This window comes from Antennarius striatus, chromosome 22 (assembly GCF_040054535.1).
Source record: "Antennarius striatus isolate MH-2024 chromosome 22, ASM4005453v1, whole genome shotgun sequence".
Taxonomy (NCBI): Eukaryota; Metazoa; Chordata; class Actinopteri; order Lophiiformes; family Antennariidae; genus Antennarius; species Antennarius striatus.
Genome location: NC_090797.1, coordinates 12468046 through 12489288, shown reverse-complemented (window position 1 = coordinate 12489288; position 21243 = coordinate 12468046). Strand labels below are relative to the sequence as shown.

At 43.8% G+C, this 21243-nt stretch overlaps 2 protein-coding genes across 4 annotated transcripts; both read right to left on the bottom strand.

The window, feature by feature from the left end:
• Positions 1-320: 320 nt before the first annotated feature.
• On the bottom strand, positions 321-11864 carry pik3cg (phosphatidylinositol-4,5-bisphosphate 3-kinase, catalytic subunit gamma). 3 transcript variants are annotated; one of them, XM_068306587.1, is made up of 24 exons: positions 11705-11864; positions 10134-10350; positions 9876-10047; positions 9530-9792; positions 9303-9389; positions 9053-9153; positions 8769-8938; positions 8494-8681; positions 7877-7984; positions 7632-7722; positions 7137-7560; positions 6928-7026; positions 6704-6839; positions 5186-5251; positions 4921-5064; positions 4623-4704; positions 4111-4214; positions 3867-4013; positions 3659-3746; positions 3440-3573; positions 2383-2494; positions 1353-1510; positions 1087-1168; positions 321-626 (listed from the first exon to the last, which is right to left on the bottom strand). In XM_068306587.1, exons 2-24 carry the CDS (start codon positions 10341-10343, stop codon positions 427-429), a joined length of 3366 nt encoding a protein of 1121 aa, XP_068162688.1. In that variant the 5' UTR covers positions 10344-10350; positions 11705-11864; the 3' UTR covers positions 321-426. The 3 variants fall into 3 exon arrangements, with proteins under 3 accessions (XP_068162688.1, XP_068162689.1, XP_068162690.1); XM_068306588.1 differs by having other exon boundaries at positions 10134-10346; XM_068306589.1 differs by lacking the exons at positions 321-626; positions 1087-1168 and having other exon boundaries at positions 1371-1510; positions 3412-3573.
• A 6916-nt stretch (positions 11865-18780) lies between these two features.
• On the bottom strand, positions 18781-19635 carry LOC137589659 (serine/threonine-protein kinase pim-3-like). The gene has a single exon (XM_068307521.1). It carries the CDS (start codon positions 19633-19635, stop codon positions 18781-18783), a length of 855 nt encoding a protein of 284 aa, XP_068163622.1.
• Between the last annotated feature and the right edge of the window lie 1608 nt (positions 19636-21243).

The following is a 21243-nucleotide window of genomic DNA, read 5'->3' as shown; positions in this document are numbered from 1 at the left end:
TCCCATACAAATCTTGGTCTCTATGAAATTGAGACATTTTAACAGACATAATTTGAACTGAGAGTTTGATGTTTAACTTGGTGTAAGCTTAGATCCTTTGATAATTAACGCTCACAAAATAATACTATCAGTTACATTAAGTTGAGCACATATTTTGGTGAAAAGTCTGGATATATGGCAATTTTAAAATCACATTTATACTTTTTCGCTCATTCCTGCATTTTGCTTTTAGAGTCCAGGCCTTTGATCGTTGAAATAATTTTAGCACATGGCCATTCCAAGTTATTACGGTTTACAATGATGGCTTCACAGATAAGATACATTTTATCCTATGAAAAAGCAGTTGTTGAAGTTGTTGACATCTAAATGTAACTACTTTCATTACTCTCACAGAATGCTCTTTTAAGACTCGTACACAGTAGAGTCTTAAGTTGACCGTTTCTCCACACCCTGCTTGATTCCCAGTACCAGATGAACAAACCAGTTAATCTGAACCATCCAGCCCTTTTCCCTGCAAATCTCTATCTGATCCAACAGGTGGCGCTGTGCCTCGTCATCGTCGCGGCCAACGGTCAGAGTTTCTCGGATGTACTCGATATCCTCCTTACTCGTCAGCTGGGGCATTCCTGAAAGCCAAAAACAGAGAGCGTAACTTTTAAGAAGAAAATAAATTAGTCTATTGGTCCCCATAAACTCATCTGGTTCAGGAAGACAAAACCATGGATTGTGTGAATGACCAAAGGACAAAGTCTAAAAAACTAAAAAAACGCACTGTAAGGTGCAACTTCAACAAATAGTCTTTTTTTTTTTCTTGGAAAAAATCGTATATAAGGTGCACTGGATTAGAAAGTGCATCTGATTATAAGGCGCACCTTCAATGAATACCTATTTCAAAACCTTTTTTATATATAAGGCATCCTGTATTATAAGGCGCACTGCCGGTTTTGAGAACATTAAAGGCTTTTAGGTGTGCCTAATAGTGCAGAAAAATACTGTAAAAAAATCTGAACTGAATCAATTCATTCAAATGATTTAATTTAGAGTCCATTCACATAAGTACTGAAATGGTAAGAAAGGAAGTCATACCAGTCATCAGCATCATGGAGAAGAGGATGATGAGGAGGTTGGTGTGGTGTCGAAGTGCGAGGTAAGCCTTCACACACACATCCTGGGACACATGAACAATATATAACACACACATGCCACACATACAGAGAGGTGCAGAAGGCTCCACCGACCAGAGAGCTGTTCATGCAAATGTGTCTCACGTCTGAGATATATTTATCTGACCCACTTCATGTTTGAAAATGGATCACACGTGTGTGGAGGCATCTGTGGATATTTTTTTGCACCTGGAATTTCTGGAAGTTGGGACTGCTTTTCTTTCCGGAGGTTCCCATGACGTAGAGGAAGTCGGGCGTGAGCACGAAGGGAACCCACTCCTTACTGATTCCCATGAAACTCTTGTAGTTCCCCAGGATGTGGCCGAAGTCAATGTGAAAAAGGTTTCCTGCAGAAACACAGAGATTAGCTTTAGAGTTTGTGTTGTTAACATCTACATACGTATTAAAGACTATGTATACTGTACTGAACAACACTTAAATTGTTTTATGCATTAAAGTCTACAACCCCACTATATATTTAAAAACAATTTTTTGTAAAGCCTTTTCAAGTTGAATATCTTAATACTTTATACCTTCAAATAAATTTATAAAATCTATCACTTTTGTTGATTTTAATAGATGTACTTTATACTGACTTTGATGTCTACAACACATTTCAGTATTTACCATTGTTATTACTTTTACTTTTAACGGCATTCAGTCACCATTTGAGATGAAAAGATATTGACTGTTTATATTTTAAGTCGGGTTGTGTCCTTTTCTTACTTTATGTAATTTCACTTTAAAAGTCTAGATAAATTGATGAAACGTAATTATTTATATGTACAGTGTCTTTTTTTCAACTGAAGTCAACATGATTTATTTTTATTTTATTTGTCAAAGTTTTCAACATGTCACAACCTTTTCAAAATGAGGAGTTGTGTAGATAAAACTATTTTTACATTTATCAAAATGTAACTTTTACCTAAACTTTTAATTGAAATTTAATAAAAACTTTTTTTTTTTTAAAAAGGGTGTATTTTTTTTAAAAACACAGGATACCATACATCCGGAGCCTGGCATTACATGTATATTTGACAATAACAAGATATACAAGATTTTAAGACAATAATAATAATAATAATAATAATAATAATAATAATAATAATAATAATAATAATAATAATAATAATAATAATAATAATAATAATAATAATAATAATAATAATAATAATAATAATAATAATAATAATAATAATAATAATAACAAGGTCATTACCAGACTCAGTGATCATGATGTTGTCATTGTGGCGATCCCCAATACCCAAGACATAGGTAGCCACACAATAGCCACCACAGGAATAGAGAAAGCGCTCCACAGCCTGCTGAAACTACAAGGACACCATTATTAAACACATAAATGCACAACACATTAAACAACCCTGCTTATTGTTCATCCCATCACTGTTGGTGGTTTGTGTTTTGAAAAGATTAATTAAACATATCCTTGACCAACACTCCTCATCATTCCTCCTCAACAGATGAATTGTAGAAAATTTTCACAAAAATCTGTAAAAAAAAAAAAAAGAAAACTACAAAAAAAGTCTGACTGGAGACAGAAGATGCAGGTGTTACCAAGACATTTTTGTGGCTGTGTGTGTGTATGCGTGTGTGTGTGTGTAAGAGCGAGAGAGGAAGAGAGAGAGCGACAATGGGAAAGCCCCTCAGTTACTTCCTTCCTGTCTGTTTTGCTGCAGCTTCCTGTAACAACTGTTAAACAGCAGCTGAGGCCAAACCTTCCACCGCACCAACAATCATCTACAGTCATACTGTCTCCTTTAATTGCTGTCAGACCAACAGTTCCTGGGATTCGTTCTGGGCTGTGCGGTGGTGTTACTCCCCCCCAAACAGAGCGTGGAACTTTAAACCCATCTTTATTCTGAAGACACTCTTTCATATTGAATTGCTGATTCAGGACAAAAGGCCATAGAGACGCTGGTGCTTTCTTTAAATGCTCTCCAGAAAGCTATTGCTCGTCTTAAACAAGTATTCAGATAACACTAAATTTATGGTTCACTTGCAATCAAAAACATGAATTATTGTCATTAGAATATTTCTAATGTCAATCAATTAAAGTATAGAAGCAAAGTATGTCTGCATCTGTCTTGATGATGAATTTATATTTAATTGCCACGAGTGGCCGCTCCGTCTTGTTTCCTCTGCTCCTTAGAAAAACGATTATCATCATTATATCAGTTTTTCTACATATAATGTAGTGTCTCTCTGCGTAGCCAAGGAAATAACTGACTGTTATTATATTGATGACATGTTGGCACCTTGTCCTCGCTGACACACTTGTCTCGGAGCCACTGATAAAGGATTTCGTCTTTAAATGCACCGGTGCTTCCGACGACACTCTGCTGGATGTTAGCGATGGTGTTGGCGTCCTTCACGATTTCAATCATACCTACAAATACAGCAGTGAAGACAAAAGGGTAAATATTGCCAAGAGATTTGAATATCCCTCTCATTTATTTTCCATGTCAGCTTTCCTATTTTGTTTCCAGTGGAAATGCAGCCGTATGGTAAGAGACAGAGATCCAGCGATTCCGTCTCCCAGATCGACTCCATGATCAGCAGAATCTGAAGGAACATAACAGGCAGATAAGTGTGAGCGTCGTTCTTCACCCGCGTGAAGAAAGACGCTCTTCACGTGGGGGGGAAACTCAGAAAAACCTCTGGTGTTTCTGTGTTTCCACACACCTGCAGGATGAGCATATCCTGTCTGAGGTCGTCTCCGTCTTTGAAAATAATGCCGATGGGGTCTTTGGACAAAGTGGTGGGGTCAGCCCGTTTAAACTGCAGCCAAAGCGGCTTCTTCTTAGACGCCATCACCTTACACTGCTCAATCTGAAAGCACACCATTACACACCCGGATGTAAACGTGTGTGTGTGTTTTCTCCGCTGACACTGAATGTGGGTGTTTGGGATGCTTTTTGACCCTCACCAGCAGGCCTCCAGCTCGGAGGCCAGGATCATAGGGGACTCTGAAACTCTTAGGCAGACCTGACAACTGCAGAGTCTCCAGCTTCTGACGCAACTGTAACACCACTGAGTGGCAAACACACACACACACACACACACACACACACACACACACACACGCACACACACAGATACGTTTTATCACTACAATTATTATATGTTTACACTAACTGCCACTGTTCATTCTTAGTGTGTTTCCTTTCTACATTTCAGACAGAAACGTGTGAGAATTAGCATAAAGGAAGTAATGTTGTCGTGATGATGTGAAACCTGTTAAATTAAGAAAGTAAAAACACAAAAATAATAATCACGTAAACTTGCAATGATGATGTTCTAAGTTGTCTCAAAAAAGTGGTCAATAACATATAATGTATGTGAAAACGAGCCAAAAGACAACCATGAACAGGATAGCGCTGGACATTCTCGGTCTAAGGAGCTGCAGGAGGGGCTCAAAGTCACTTCTGTCCATCTCACCTTGTGTAGTGACGTCATACTTGTCAGCAGACATGGCTTTCATCTCTCGGGTGACTTTCTGCAGAGCTTCAGTCATCTCCACCTGCAGATCATTCGTGGTGTCAGACACTAAAAGAGTCCATTAACACAGACCTTAAAGGGTGACTGACAGTCACGTGACTCCCTTTCCTCTCGGCTTCTTGAGGGAAATCTTTCCTCGGGTTAAATAAAATCATCTGTTTCTTGGATCGTCATCTTTTTCAGGAGTGATCTCTTGTCAGAAGATGGAACTGAATCATTAAACCGATTTATTGTTTACCTGTTTCCGGAAGTCCTGCAGCATGTCTTCACCACAGCCTCTCAGGTAGGCCTCCAGCAGAACAGCATACCTCTGCTGGTAATGCATGGACTGGGCAATCTCACTGCGCAGGAACCAGAAGAGAAAATGACCGATACGCTTACTCTGTGGGTAGAAAAAGGAAACCGATTCAGAAAAACCTACAACGCACTAGAGCACGCTTCCAACAGATCGGAATCCTGACCCAAACCAATTCCTACGCATCTCATTGGCTCGCCGAGCTTACCCTCAGAGCTCTCTTCAACAGGAACCTGACCAGCGAGCTGTCGTGATACGGCTCGAACTTCACCGCCTGCAGGAGACGAATAAATGTAGAGGTTTAAGGAACAGCACGCCGTAACACCCACACCGTCTGTCTGTCTGTCTGTCTGTCTGTCTGTCTGTCTGTGTGGCAGCTTTTATTTCTCATTTCATCTGAGAAACAAAATGATTATCCAGCGTGAAGCAAATTAAACGACTTCAATATTATCTCTGAATTAAAATACAATTCAGTGAGTGGCTGAGTTTTGAATATGACAGATTGATTACTAATACAGTGACTGCTCTGAGCATTAGCACAGTGTCCTTCAATACGGTTTGTCTGCTTGGTTTTGCAGTACGAAAAAAAAAACCCACGAAGACGTCTGTCTGCTCTGAGTCGAGGGTGCGGGTGGAAATTGGACTATAGTTGGTCAAAGAAGGAGAGGAGGAAAGTGTGTTTCCTAGGAAGAGAGAGAAGAGGAACACCAAGAGTATAGGACTGAGAGTAGGGACGTTGAATGTTGGAACTATGACAGGAAAAGGTAGAGAGTTGGTTGACATGATGCAGAGGAGGAAGGTAGACATACTGTGTGTCCAGAAGACCAGGTGGAAAGGTAGCAAGGCTAGAAGTTTAGGAGCAGGGTTCAAGTTGTTGTCGAAAGGAAAAGAAGAAGATACGATTCTATATTTCCCAGTAATATTTGCGATGAGCCCCTCCCCATCCACCAAAGCTGACGGGCTCTGCACCAGTACTTGTGATGGTACGAGCTGTTCCTCTGTCAGACTAGACCAAAGGAGCTTTTGTTTGTCTCAGCTCTATTCACATCACACATGCAAAGTTGACCAAAGAGTCACTATGGAAACACCATCAGCAGATGAGGAGGCACGCGTATCGGCCCATTTGCATGAGGGTGTCAGATAGGACAGTTACTGGAAGCCGTGCGTTAGCATCAGTGTGCTTTCCCTGTGCTTTTATGGAGACAGAACACAGAGAGCTGCTTCCTTCCATATATTTTTATCTATTCCGTAAAGAACGCCCTGGTGGGAGGGACCCGGGTGGGTGGGACCCGTCACTGACTGCCGCTGAATGAGTCTTGGTTTTGAAGACCAGACAAGAGTGACAGATGCTGGTTTGATGGCAGCGACTAAAATCAGAGAAGCTATAAATGTGTGTCTTTTGTTCAGCACCCAGAGACGCTCCATTCTGGACTCCCAACATGAAATCTGAAACACTGAAAGATGACTGAGGAGTGGATGTCATGATAGGCACATCTGATTATAAGGCGCACTTTCAATGAATGGCCTTTTTTTTTCATATATAAGAGGCTTTTAGGTGCACCTTATTGTGTGGAAAATCCTGTGTTATTAAATAATAATGTGAGCTGACAGGGTGACTTTCAGGTAAATTTTGTTAAGTATGAACACAGCCACTTTATTAAATGGCGGATCATATGTTCCTCAGCTGTGCATAGATTTAAAAAGGCGTGGAATATAAACAGTACACCTGTACAAGCTGCAGGAGGTATCTGAGCACGTCGTCGTCCTCCAGGGTCTCCAGCTTCCTGACGGCCATCGAGCGAACCTGAGCGTCTGAGTAGTGACAGTCCAGCAGCTGCATGGCCAGACCCACATCCACAGAGCTGGACGGGAACGACACGGAGACAGGAGCTGTGATACTGAATGTACCCACACCCCAAGCACACGGCGCTTATCAGGAGGATCTCTTACCTCTTGTCCCACGCGCCGCTGTGTTCCAACAGGCGGTGAGTTTCTAAAACATCTTCCTGTTTTCCCCACCTGACGGAGCCCAGGAGCTTCGGGTAGGCCCTGAAAGATGGGAGGGCATGAAGACATCTGTCACAAAATGTTACAGAGGAAACGAAGAAACAAGGACGCAACATCTTGTCGGGGAATTTGTTTTGTAATTGAAGAACTACCTGGGGTCGCGCATACACTCATATCTGAAATGCCACAGCAGCTCTTTGTCTTCAGGGCTCAGCGGGTGGAGGGGGTCCGTGTTCACGATAGCCGCAAACTGCTTTTTCAGATGATTGGCCATCTCTCTCTGACCTCGCTCCCCTCCCCTGTTCTCGCAGCCAGCCCCGTCCCGGCCCACGTTGCGACTCTTGGGGAGCACCACGGGGTAGCAGTACTTGTCCAGCAGGATGGCGATGGCCATGGAGGAGGCTTTGTCCGGGTTGGTGGCCGAGGTGAGCTTGTCCGCGTTGATGCTGCTGCTGCTCTCCTCGTTCTTCTCCGGCATTTTCCACATGTGGAGAATGAACTCGCCCTGACGGAGCAGAGAGCGGTGGTCGATCACCAGCAGGTTGACGTAGTAGAGGAGACGACTCTTGTTCTTTCCTGAAACACAGAGTAAATAAGCCTCAGTCCGACCACGATCAACACAGATAATAGACTTCAGTAGACCTCACCATCATGGCTGCCTGTTCCTACTGTGGTATCCTGGTACGCTGAGCCCCCTCCTCTGGAGATCTGCATCTGGGGCTGTTTCCCACAAACCACCTGGGTCGGAGAAAGCATTTAAATTTTCCGTCAGAACATGCAGAAACTTTCTTCTACCAAAAATGTGTATTCAAGAGAAAACACTCGTGTTGTTTTTTGAGGACAATCTTTCTCTGTAAACCAGTGTGATCTGCCCACGAGAGTTAAGCCCTACCTGCAGGTTGAGGCGCGCTCCTTTAGGCAGGTCCTTAATCTTTATGTCAAACTCCAGCCAGCAGTTCCACAAAACCTCTTCGGTGAAGTTTTTAGAGGACGTCCTCTCCTGAGAGAGAGATAAAAAGGCATTGTTGAGTTCTCTTTTATGAATTTCTCAATACTCTGCAGTATTTTCATACATTCGATGCTCAAAAATGGTCTTTCATGCAGCTGGGCTATCTGTGATGCAGATGAACAGTTCTATACATAAACGTCTGATAAGTATTTCTGAAATTGGTGCTACATGGTCATTAAAGACAGTCTCCCATGTGTCATTCCCCCATGAAATCCTTTAATGGGAGACTGACACTATTTTTTGTAACAGATTTTGAAAATTTGTGTTCTGAAAATTTGAAATTCGATTTTTGCTTTTCATTTCATACTTTATCATCATTTATGTAACTTACATATAATTAATTATTCACAAGTAAAGTGTGCGTGTCTATTGGTTTATAAAAAATATGTTGTTGGTTTTTTTTTTATAATTTAGGGAGCGTTGGAGCTTTTTTTTACAAGGCTGGTATGAATTAAAATGATTTTTAGTTATTTTCTTTCGTCACATTTACAGAGCGTTACCTGTGCTAAAAGCTGTTGGCCGTGGAAGATGCTGGCTTCCACGAAGCAAATGAATTCTGGGATTTTTGGGAGAGATGGGATGTCAATACCCAACACCTTCACCCTGAACTTCCTGTTACAGTCCCACATGGAGATGGTTAACACCCGTTCATGGTCCTTCTCATCGATGGTTAACTGCTCATGGGTTCCTGACGGCAAACAGTCGGGAGAATCATGATCATTAAAGTTGGAGTCAAGGTGAACAAAACTCTAACTGGAATCATCTGACTGGTTACCTGCGACTCCAGTGCAGTCATCCACTTGTGCCCAGTCCTCCTTCTGGACCAGGTCCAGGTCGGGGTCAGGTGGCGTCTCCAGGACCAGGTGAATTTCCTCCCTTTTCTTCAGGCACTGGCGGATCCAGTTGAAGTTTTGCAGCGGTTTATCCCCGTACAGGTACTCTTCCCTGTGGGACACCATGCAAAATGATAACCCCAACGTTTATTTTCAAACCTGATCGCATTGGCTACCTGCAGAAAACGGCTACTGCGGATGTGTTCCACAGCGATTCTGGCGTTACCTTCCACACACACGTAGCACAAAGTCTGTCTCACACATGCTGTCGGGGATGCCAAGCAGAACTCTCTTATTCGCTGTCTTAGCGAAGAAACTTGACAGAACCTAAAAAAAAAACATCAGAAGACATGAGCATGTGTGTGTGTGTGTGTGTGTGTGTGTGTGTGTGTGTGTGTGTGTGTGTGTGTGTGTGTGTGTGTGTGTGTGTGTGTGTGTGTGTGTGTGTGTGTGTGTGTGTGTGTGTGTGTGTTTACCTGTGCTGGTGAGTCACTGATGGAGACCTTGATGGTCTGGCTCACTGTGCTGATGTGGATCACCAACAGGATGTGACTGTTACTGACCTGAGAGAGGAAACCAACCAATCAACCAACCAACCAACCAACCAACCAACCAACCAACCAACCAACAGAGGCACAAAGAAAGTCCAGTGAGCCCTTCTGCCAGCCACTCAGTGAGTTCAGAGGAGGCGAGAACAGCTGACCTTGTTCAGCAGGTGTTCAGGCAGCGGCTTGCTGGTCATCCAGGGGTCCATGGAGTAGAGTTTGGGGTCGCGTTCCGACAGCTCAATGCGTCGTGGCGTCAGCAGCTTCCTGCGGGTGAACTCCAGCTCATCGTCGTGCACGTTGCTGACGTCCGTCACGTCGTAGCCGATCATGTAGTTCAGGTAGCGCTGGTACTGCAGGGACTCGTCGGAGGGCTGCGAGCGGGGCACCAGCTGGATCCGCCCCACGTCTTTCTTCAGGGCTTTTAAAACACAACATGTTTTTGACGTCATCACAACAGCAACTGTAAATGTCGGTGGGATTCTGCCCCCGGTGGGCGTCTACCTCTCCAGTAACGGATGCAGTCCAGAGTCTGGAAGACCTGGTGCTTATCGTAGATCTCGCAGACGCTGCCTTTCTTCTGGTAGAGCAGGATGCAGTGGTCTGGAGACAGCCGCTGGTAGAAGTCACGACACGGGTTTAAAGTCACCGCCTTCAGCCACACCTGAGCTTTCACCTGGGACCCGACAACCAATCACTGCATTAATACCACAAATACTGACAGCTGCTGTCATTATTCACAGTAACCCCCCCAGTGCTGACCTGTTCCACCGTCCAGTTTCCAGCCACTTCCATCAGCAGAGAGTCTGGACTGTTTCCGCCCCGCGCCGTCGTAGGCAGGAGGAACTCCACCATGATCTGATCCATGGATGTGCAGGAGGACGAGGTGAAGGCTTTCTTCCTTCTCCTCCTCCGGTTCTCGTCCTGTGCGACTTTGGGGTCTTCGTCGCTCACCTGGATCTGCTCATCCATCACCTAGCTTGGGAAGGATGAGAGTCTCTGGGCTGTGCTGTTCTGAAAAGCGAGTCACCCTCAAAAGCTCCCTCTCTATCTGATTCTGTCAGCAGCAAACAAATTATTAAAATTATTTATTATTAAAATATTTCTTAAATTATTTTATAAATTATTAGTTACATTATTATTAAGTAAACATATAAATAAATAACAAATAATAATATAAATTATCATTTATTAAATAAATTTGTATTATAAATTATTATTTATTAAATTATTTATTATTAACAAATTATATAGTTTGCCTTTCTAGACAGTTGTTTAATTGAATTTTATTTATTTGATTATTTTTACCTTTTTAGTCCGGCCTCTAACCTTATTTTATTTGTTTTATTACTTTCATTTACTGAATTTTAATCTATACAGTCAGTTTTTATCTCCATATCGATTAACTTCTCTTTGGTGTTTCCAAACTTCAAAGATATTTCTTGTGTAAACTGTTTTTTGTATTGTTTTTATGTGAAGCACTTTGGGTTCCTCATTGATTGATTGATTGATATTTCAAATTTATTACCCAACACACCTAAAGAGAATTCTTTCACTGCAAATAATCCACCTGAAACCGACATGATACAAATTCCAGACACACAGGGATCTGTGTCATCAGCAGTATCATTTTTCAGATATATTAGTTTCCCGATTCCTGATCAGATTGATTAAATATTCTAACAGCTCAGGATGTGCCTGTCTCAAACAAATGAGCTGCAGACATGCAACACAGTCACTTCATCAGCCAGTTATTTTCTGCTTATTCCCATTATTTATTTATTTTTCAAAGAAATCTCAAAGAAATGTAATCAAATTGTAATCACGATTTAGTGGCCCAATAGTTTCCTGCTTCTGGGGTTGTTGGAACCAGACAAAGGTTTACTTCATGATGGTTTTCATGGAAAAGCCTCAAGGAAATCACATCTACATCAGTTTTAAAGCAGAATCCCATTCATTTTTTTGTGGTATGTCCACATGTCCTATTGTGACATTTATTCATAGTCATTAATTTAGTGTATTATAAATGGAACGAACGGATGACTAGAAACAGCTCACATAAAACCATTCACCGACACACGGACCTCATGTCAGGAGCTGCTTCTGCTTCCCTCACATCAACAGAGGAAGTTTAAAAAGGAGGAAGAAGAATCGCTCACAAAAGCTGACCAGAGTGGATGAAGGTTGAGTTTATGTGCGTAACAAGAAATAAAATGTCCACTGGGAAATCCACCAAAGCACCAACAACACCCCCAGGAGCTGGAGTAACGGTGCAGCTGCCGGGAGGCGCAGCGGGGAGACGCGCCTGTCGAACAAGAGACTTAAAAACTCACCTGTGGGAACAGTCAGCGATGAAACCAGGAGTTTTAGTCTGTTTCTGCATTTATGCTACATCACCTGAGCACAAAACACCCTAAATTATAACTTTTTAAAGTTAGCAGGAAGTCTGAGTGGCGGAAGTAGTTCGCTTCTCCACAGAAAAGGTTTATCGTCTGACGGCTCTGCCCGGCATGAACAATACTTCCGGCAGTACCCTTCAAAATAAAATCAGGAAGTAGAATTATTATTATTATTGTTGTTGTTGTTGTTGCTGTTGTTTCTGTTTTTATTATTATTAGTAGTAGTAGTAGTAGTAGTAGTATTTTTCCAGTGTTAAGAAAGACGCCAATCTTCTCAGATCTATCTCAATGGTTGAAAACCTGAGTTTTGCCATTCATTGTGTGGAATTTCATGACGTTACTTCCCTCTACAGGTCACAGTAGGGAGACATTAAACCTCAAGTTAGAACTTCATGAAAATATAGTTCCGCTTACTTTTTCAAAAGTAACAGTCACGTGTACGCAATCAATTATTTTACATTTTTGCTCATTATAATTTTACAAACAGTAGCTATTTGCTCCATAATGAACACAGTGGCAAAACAACATGTACTTCATATTATGCCCGAACCACATGAAACACATTAAAATCAAGTGACTGAGTACAACCTCTTTGTGTTGTGCCTGAATTTGTACACCCATTGTGTGTTTTACGAGTAAAAAGAAATTCGGGACTCCAAAAGTGCTCAGCTGTCCGACCTTCTGACTGGCATTATTTAACATTGACAAATAATAACCTGCTTTGTTATTTTGTTAATTACTGAATGTTACGACCCAGCTAGAGGACTGGATAGATAACATAATACGGATTTCAAAAAGGGGGAACATAAAACATTTATTCGAAATTCTCGCAAACAAGAACAAAGGTTTAACTAAAGTTCTCAGCCAATGGGCGCATTTCAAAGATCAAAATTTCACTAACAAAAATACTCCAATTAAACAAGCTTTTAACCAAGGGTCGGATACAAACTCAACATATAAGCAAGGTCACAAGATTCTTAATTCGTCAGAGGTCAAAGGCGTGCTGCCACAGTCAGACAGGCGCCCTGACTAGCTGGCTTGCAGAGCCTTTTAAAGTGTCCCCGCCAGGTGACGTGGCAGGGCTTGGGCCAGGCAGGAGGACAGCACACCAATCAGGAGCTGGTCTGGTGACGAGGTGCAGTCAGGAGTCCCAGAACCACCACACCTGGCACTGACGGAGGGCGGAGCATCAGGGAGCAGAGCAGGGCAGGGCCAGCAGCTCAAAGGCAGGGCCGCAGAGGGACACACAATCACAAACGGATGAGCTACGGCCGTAACACTCCCCCCACTGGGTTACATATCAAATTACCCATCTAAACTAAAAGCATACTTACTACAAAAATTGTTCAAATCTCCCAAAATACAACCACCATACTTACCGTCTGGACAGAGCATCAGCCAACACATTCTCAGACCCCTTTTTATGTTGTATGTTCAGGTTGTAGTCCTGAACGACCAGTGCCCACCGCATGAGACGCTGGTTGTGATTATACATGCGGGATAGAAAGGTGAGAGGGTTATGATCTGTAAAAACTGTAACTGGCAAAGGACTGGACCCGAGGTAAACTTCGAAGTGCTGGAGTGCCAACAACAAAGCTAAGGTTTCTTGCTCAATGGTGGAGTAGTTGACCTGGTACTTGTTGAATTTTCGTGAAAAGAATGCGATTGGGTGATCTACTCCATCCCCATCCTCCTGCAGCAGAACAGCACCGGCTCCCACCCCACTGGCATCAACCTCTAGTTTAAAGGGTCGAGAGAGGTCAGGCGCAGCGAGAACGGGAGAGTGGCACAGAAGTGATTTTATACTCTCAAAAGCAGTCTGACACTCTGGGGACCACACAAATTCTACTTTCGGGCTAAGGAGGTTGGTTAGTGGTCGCACCACGGTGGAAAAATTTCTACAGAAGCTGCGGTAGTAACCAGCCATGCCCAGAAAGCGGCGCAGGGCTCTCCTGGTGGATGGCACAATGAACTCTGAGATGGCACAAATCTTAGCCTCTACAGGTCGCACCTGTCCCTGGCCCACCTGTCTCCCCAAGTAGGTGACAGTGGCCTTACCGAATTCACACTTGGCCAAATTTATGGTGAGGGATGCGTTGGCGAGGCGTGCGAACACCTGTTCCAAGATCTGGATGTGCTCCTCCCACGTGGAGGTGTACACAATAAGATCGTCCAGATAAGCACTACAATGTGATAAACCGGCCAGCACGGAGTTAATGAGACGCTGAAAGGTGGCCGGTGCGTTACACATACCGAAGGCCATGACGGTGTATTCCAAGAAGTAGTCGGGGGTTACAAAAGCGGAAATCAAAGATGCACGCTTGGTTAGCGGCACCTGCCAGTAACCTTTGAGCAAATCTAACTTGCTCACGAACTTTGCTGAACCCACATTATCCACACAATCTTCCATCCTCGGTAACGGATAGGAGTCAGGTACAGTAACGGCGTTGACTTTTCGGTAGTCCGTAATAAAACGATGTGAACCGTCGGGCTTAGTGTCCAGAAGACACGGAGAACTCCAGGGACTGGAGCTGTGGATGGCTAAACCATTTTCTAATAAATACTCAGCCTCTCTTTTCATTATGGCGCGCTTAGAGGCGTTTACACGGTAATGGTGTCGTTTGATCGGCCGAGCATCACCCACGTCAATGTCATGTAGTGTGACAGTAGTCTGGGATGGAACGTCACCAAACAGACAAGAGTATCGTTTTGTTAACTCCGTTATGTCAACCTGTTGCTCAGGTGACAGGTGGGATAAGTGATCTGCCAATACCATTAACATTTCCGAGTTGGACAGACGGGGGCTTTGATGGGTGGAGGCGCGCACAGCTACGTCATTGGTCTGGTCGGGTGACTCCGCCATTATTAGTGCGCAGCTTCGGGGAGTCACAGGTGGCTGTGTAGGCTCGGACAGCTTCTCGGTATTTTCTGGACTCTCTCTGGAGTAATACCGCTTCAGCATATTTATGTGACATACACGGGTTTTGCGTTTTCTCTCGGGTGTACAAATGACATAGTCCGTCTCACTGAGGCCCTCACGGACTTCATACGGGCCGCAAAACTTGGCCGAGAGCGCAGGGCCCGGGATGGGCAGTAACGCCAAAACTTTGTCACCGGGGTGAAACCGTCGTGGAACAGCAGAACGATCAAACCGACGTTTCATTTCATTTTGAGAGGAGGATAAAGAGTCTTTTGCAAACGACCGAGCATGGTGCAATCGCTCACGAAATTTACTGACGTAATCTAACACGTTACTCTGAGGAGAAGCGGTGGATGACAGGAATGTCTCCTGAAGAAACTTCAACGGACCGCGGGGCGTGTGTCCAAAAACAAGATCAGCGGGGCTGAATCCGAGGGATTCTTGTACAGCTTCACGAGCCGCAAACACAACAAAGGGGACTCCTTCATCCCAACAGTTTGTAGTCTCCAAACAATATTTACGAAGCATCGACTTTAACGTCTGGTGCCAGCGTTCTAACGCGCCCTGAGATTCGGGATGGTACGGGCTGGAGACTACATGCTGCACCTTTAGAGTGGACAGCACCTGCTTGAACAGGTTGGATTTAAAGTTGGTGCCTTGGTCTGTCTGAATAACACGCGGAAGGCCGAATGTGGAAAAGAACCGTGTCAAGGCTTTGACTACGGATCTGGCTGTGATATTTCGCAGCGGGATGGCCTCGGGGAAACGAGTGGCGGCGCACATAACGGTCAGTAAAAACTGGTTTCCACCTTTTGTTCTGGGTAAAGGTCCGACACAATCTACTATTATTCGTTCGAATGGTTCTCCTATGGCGGGTATGGGGTGCAATGGAGCGGGAGGAATGGGTTGGTTTGGTTTTCCTGAAATTTGACAGACGTGACAGGAGCGGCAGTATTTGGCGACATCAGATTTCAACCCAGGCCAAAAGAAATGTTTCATAATTTGTTGGTATGTTTTAGTCACACCCAAATGTCCAGACCACTGACTGTCATGTGCCACAGATAGCACATGTGAACGGTACACTGAAGGGACAACTATCTGAAATATATCACTCCATTCTGCATCAGAGAGGGAAGGGGACCATTTACGCATTACAATTTCACCATCGAGTAAATAAGCCACCTTTTTACCCTTTGCTTTGTCAGCACTCACCACACCTGAGAAGCATTTCTGTAGCGTCGGGTCCGCCCTTTGCGCAGCACACAGGCGGTCACGAGACACCGGAAGAGACGAGCTGTCAGGAGAGGTTGGAGCGGCCTTTACGCACGGAGGCTCCGGGGCGCATTCTGCCTCCGTCTCTGGCTCAGCCTCTCCTGAGAAGGCCGGCATCAGAAAACTGTCGGATAGAGACACATTATCACCTTTTCGAGCTTGTGCTCGAGTTAAAACACAAGATGGAAAGGCCTCAGAAGACGACCGAGGTTTATATGTCTGTGCGCACTGAGGGATATCCAACACTTCTAACGCGGGGGTAACTTTACCACCAGCTATATCGCTACCCATTAAAAATGATACACCTTTAATAGGCAGCGCAGGACAGATAGCAACTGGGAAGAATCCTGTTACTAGTTTTGACTGCACGTGGAGACGGTGCACAGGACGCGGAACATAACCCATCTCAATACCACGTAAAACAGCACTGTAACCACAAGCAGACGTCTCAGAAAACGGAAACACATTAGCCAGGATCACAGATTGTGAACAAGCAGTGTCACGCAACATACGCACTGGGCACTGGTCATCGGGTTCACCTGATAGGGAGACTAAACAGTCTGATACAAACGGGTTAAAACAGGGATCAGACGGCTCACCAGTGGAGTCCGTGCTGACGCGTGACTCGGCTCTAATTATACCGACACCTTTTGGCTGTGATGAGCTCAAAGACTTGTTTTTCAGGGCTAAGCAGTTGGCGATGAGATGTCCAGACCTATGGCAGTAAAAACACTCCCTGTTCTCTTTCTTAGGGCTACCAGAGGGGAGAGAGTTTTGCCGAGCAGGAGGCGAACGAGGCTTTTCCTCGGCACCAGAGAAAAAAACCGTTTTGTGCGTTAAAACAAACTCATCCGCTAACACAGCAGCAGAGGACAAGCTGGACACCTTTTGTTCATTTATATACACCACAATGCGTTCTGGAAGACACTTTTTAAAATCCTCCATCAAAATTAGCTCTTTCAAAGAGTCAAAGTCGTTAGCCTTACAAGCAGTACACCATTTATCAAAAAGAGTATTTTTCTCCCTGGCAAACTCTACATGAGTCTGGGATGAGGCCTTTTTATGATTTCGGAATTTCTGTCTATAGGCCTCAGGTACAAGTTCATAGGCGCGAAGGATAGCAGCTTTAACAGAGTCATAAATTAAACTATCCTCCACCGGAAGACCTGCGACAGCTTCCTGAGCTTTCCCCTGAATTTTGCATTGTAGCAAAAGGGCCCACACATCAGGTGGCCACTGTAAAGCTTTAGCTATATGCTCAAATGCACCAAAATAGGAGTCCACTTCAGTCTCTCGAAAGGTAGGAACCAAAACAATGTTCTTACCGATGTCAAAGGCCGCTGGCAGGGAAGTGGTGGAAGAGTGGGTTCTGGTATCAGAACCAGTAGACACACTGGGCTTCTGAGTCAACCTCAGAGCCTCAATCTCCAGCTCACGCAGCCGCACAGCTTTCTCCATCTCCATTCTCTTTACCTCAAGCTGATACTGCAGCTCAGCCTGTCTGGTTTCCGCCTTCACCTGGGCTTCCATTTTCAGGCGAGCGATGCGCACCTTCAAACGGGCTGCGTCCTTGGACCCGGAACTGCTGAGGGAAGGGGAACGGGAGCCCTCGTCTGAGGCTCCATCATCATCCCCACCCTTTGAAGAGTCACCCTTAAGTGGTAGGCTACCAGCCTCTCCACCCAGGGGGACCTCTTCAACCTTGGCTGACCCTGTTGGCATTGGAGCCTCAATCAGTCCCACTTCCACCAACTTACCCGTAACCAGAGCCTTGAGCTCCCTTTTCAAAATTGGTTTTGGCACCGAGAGACTGAAATGACTGGCTATATTTAATAAGTCATCTTTTCTACAGATATTTATTACCGTTAGCGAGGGGGAAGCTAAGAAAGTGTCTAAGTCAAACTGGGACATGACAGCTGCACAAAATCAACGATCTCAATTAACACACGAGTGAGAGGTCAATTACCCAACAGGTGCAAGAGGTAAATTACCCAACTAGTGTGAGAGGACAATAAACCAACTAGTGCGAGAGGTCCCGTGTTCGAATCCCGGACGAGCCCCCACTTATGTTACGACCCAGCTAGAGGACTGGATAGATAACATAATACGGATTTCAAAAAGGGGGAACATAAAACATTTATTCGAAATTCTCGCAAACAAGAACAAAGGTTTAACTAAAGTTCTCAGCCAATGGGCGCATTTCAAAGATCAAAATTTCACTAACAAAAATACTCCAATTAAACAAGCTTTTAACCAAGGGTCGGATACAAACTCAACATATAAGCAAGGTCACAAGATTCTTAATTCGTCAGAGGTCAAAGGCGTGCTGCCACAGTCAGACAGGCGCCCTGACTAGCTGGCTTGCAGAGCCTTTTAAAGTGTCCCCGCCAGGTGACGTGGCAGGGCTTGGGCCAGGCAGGAGGACAGCACACCAATCAGGAGCTGGTCTGGTGACGAGGTGCAGTCAGGAGTCCCAGAACCACCACACCTGGCACTGACGGAGGGCGGAGCATCAGGGAGCAGAGCAGGGCAGGGCCAGCAGCTCAAAGGCAGGGCCGCAGAGGGACACACAATCACAAACGGATGAGCTACGGCCGTAACACTGAATCAGCCTTTAATATCTCTCATGTCGGATTTGTGCTGATGTAAAACATGAACTCTGATATGAAATGACTTAAAAGTAATCACACAAGTTTATTGACAATGGTTTACGAAACAAATGCATTCACAATACATGTTATATACAAGAAAAATATTATACAGGCACTGATTCAATTTCCCTCAGGGACAATGGGCCAGCAGGGGGTTGACTTATGGTTCATTCCAGCCAGGAGTGACTCAGGAGCTGCTCCAGAGTGGGACGCTGCTGAGGGTCCTCAGCCAGACACAGACGCAACACGTTTTGGCAGTTTGGAGACAACTCCTGACTGATACGGAGGCCATTCTCCAAGAAAAACGTTGTATTAAAGTCTCTGTGCAGCATGTCATGGAGAACCACTCCCATCTGCCACACAGTAACAGGCCTACTGCTGTACACTGAACTCCAGTACCACTCTGGTGGGTCATAGCATGGAGCTCCAGGAAATATATCTTCAATTGTGTCCCCGTCGTTGATAAACATGCTTAGACCAAAGTCAATTATCCTCAAACGTGGAACACCGCTGCTGATGTCAACCAAGATATTTTCCATTTTGATGTCTGCATGGAAAATCTTGTTGGCATCAAGTTCTCTGACAGCTTCCACCAGCTGCTTGAAGAAGAGTCTGGCCTCCTCTTCTTCCAAAGTACCTCCTCTGGACTTCCTGTAATTCAAGAGGTCAACCGCTGGAAATGGACATTCCATGACGATGATGAGCTCCTCCTCCAGGTCGTAGTGGTCCAGGAGGGAAATGGATGCTGACTGGCCAACCGATCCTCCTGCTTGTTGACTCATCTTCATCATGACAAGCACTTCAAGAGGCATCTTGCTCCTGTCGTTGTCTTCACGGAAAACGAAGGCCTGGGGAATGTGCTTGATCGCTACGCGGAGAAAATCTTTTTTCCTGTAACCCACGTACACAGATCCATGGCCTCCATCACCGAGTCGGTACAGTTGGCAATATTTATCCTCAAACTGATTCTTCTTCTTCTTCTTCACTGGACTGATTTTCTTGTCCGGCTCCTGTGTCTCCATGGACTGAGATTGAGACCCACGTCTCCTGGTATGGATTTTCTTCCTCAGGAACGTTCTTAGTCCTGTCATTGGCATCAGAAAACACTGAGTTAGTACCTTCACTACCTGATTACAATGTTACTATTCTACTATGTAATTTAAAGCTTTTAAATTACCTTAAACCACAGGAAAGCAGCAACTAAATATTTAAATAGAAATTAAATATATTATAAGTATACTATTAGAAATTTAATTTTATAACTACTGGTTGAAGCTGACAGCAGGTTTGTCTTATGTATTGTACTGAAGTGGAATTCTGAGCTACTTCTACTTCATGTTAGAAAGGAAGACAAACTTTTCATTGTCCTGTTTGCAAAAGTTCACATAAGCTGTGATGCTCCTGTTATAGACAGTAGTGGATTAAATTTCCAGAGACTTACTTGAAAATAAACCCGTCTGTTGTTCAGCCCCCTGAATCTTTGTGGGGTCTCTGAGGTCATCAGAGGTCTTCCACTGATGAAGAGGCTGAGGCTGAAGTCTGTAGTCAGTTGTGAATCTCCAAAAACGCTTAAAAACTGTCGGAGACATTGTAGAAATGTCATTACTATTATATCATATATATATATTATTAATATACAGGCACAGACTACAAAGACAACTAACTAGAAACTAACTAATAGGCTTTAAATGAATTAGTTTTTGAACTAACTAACTAACTAACTAACTAACTAACTAACTAACTAACTAACTAACTAGGTTTTAAACGGTCTGTGTAGGTTCTCAGTCATCCAGGTCATGAGTCGATCCACTGGACGTTAAGAAAGTTCTTGAAGACGTTTCGTCTCTCATCCAAGAGACTTCTTCAGTTCAGAGGGTGGCTGATCATGTCCCACATTATTAACCTTGGGGGGTGTGGTCAGTGATATTCACATTCCAACGACCGTCATTGAAACCCATCTGGTTCCTCAACGATTGTTGGTGGGGGTGTCAGAGGGGGTCACTGAGATGTGACTTACACCTTTGTATGCTAATGAGGGTCATGAGCATGAGACCCATCACCTGGGTCAATCTGTTGAGACAATCTTTTTGGGAGTTTTGAAAGGACATGATTGTAAATGGGAGAAAGGTGATGTCGCAGACCCCCCCCCCCCCGTTCAGAGATGGCCTCTTTCACTCCTCTCTCAAACCATTTATCTTCCCTGTCCAAGATCTGAACATCGGTGTCCTGAAACTAGATTTTGAACTAACTCACTAAGTTATGAATTATTATTTAAAATAAACAGTGCATTCATGTTATTTATGTTATTTATGTTAATGATGTTATTATTTAATTATTATTTAAGTTTATTCAATTGTTTATGTTTACACTGTTAAATTATTATAATTATTAACTAGGTTTTAAACTGACAAGCTAGGTTTAAAGTAGTTTTTGAACAAAATAACTAAGGTGTCAAACTAAACAACTAACTAGGATTTTAACTAACCAGTTTCTCAATTAACTGACTAACTAAATAACTAACTTACTAACTAACCCATTAGGTTTTGAACAAATAAGGTTCTAAACTACCTAGTTTTTGTACTATGTTATGAACTAAATCACTTGTTTATTAACTAAGTTTTGAAATATTA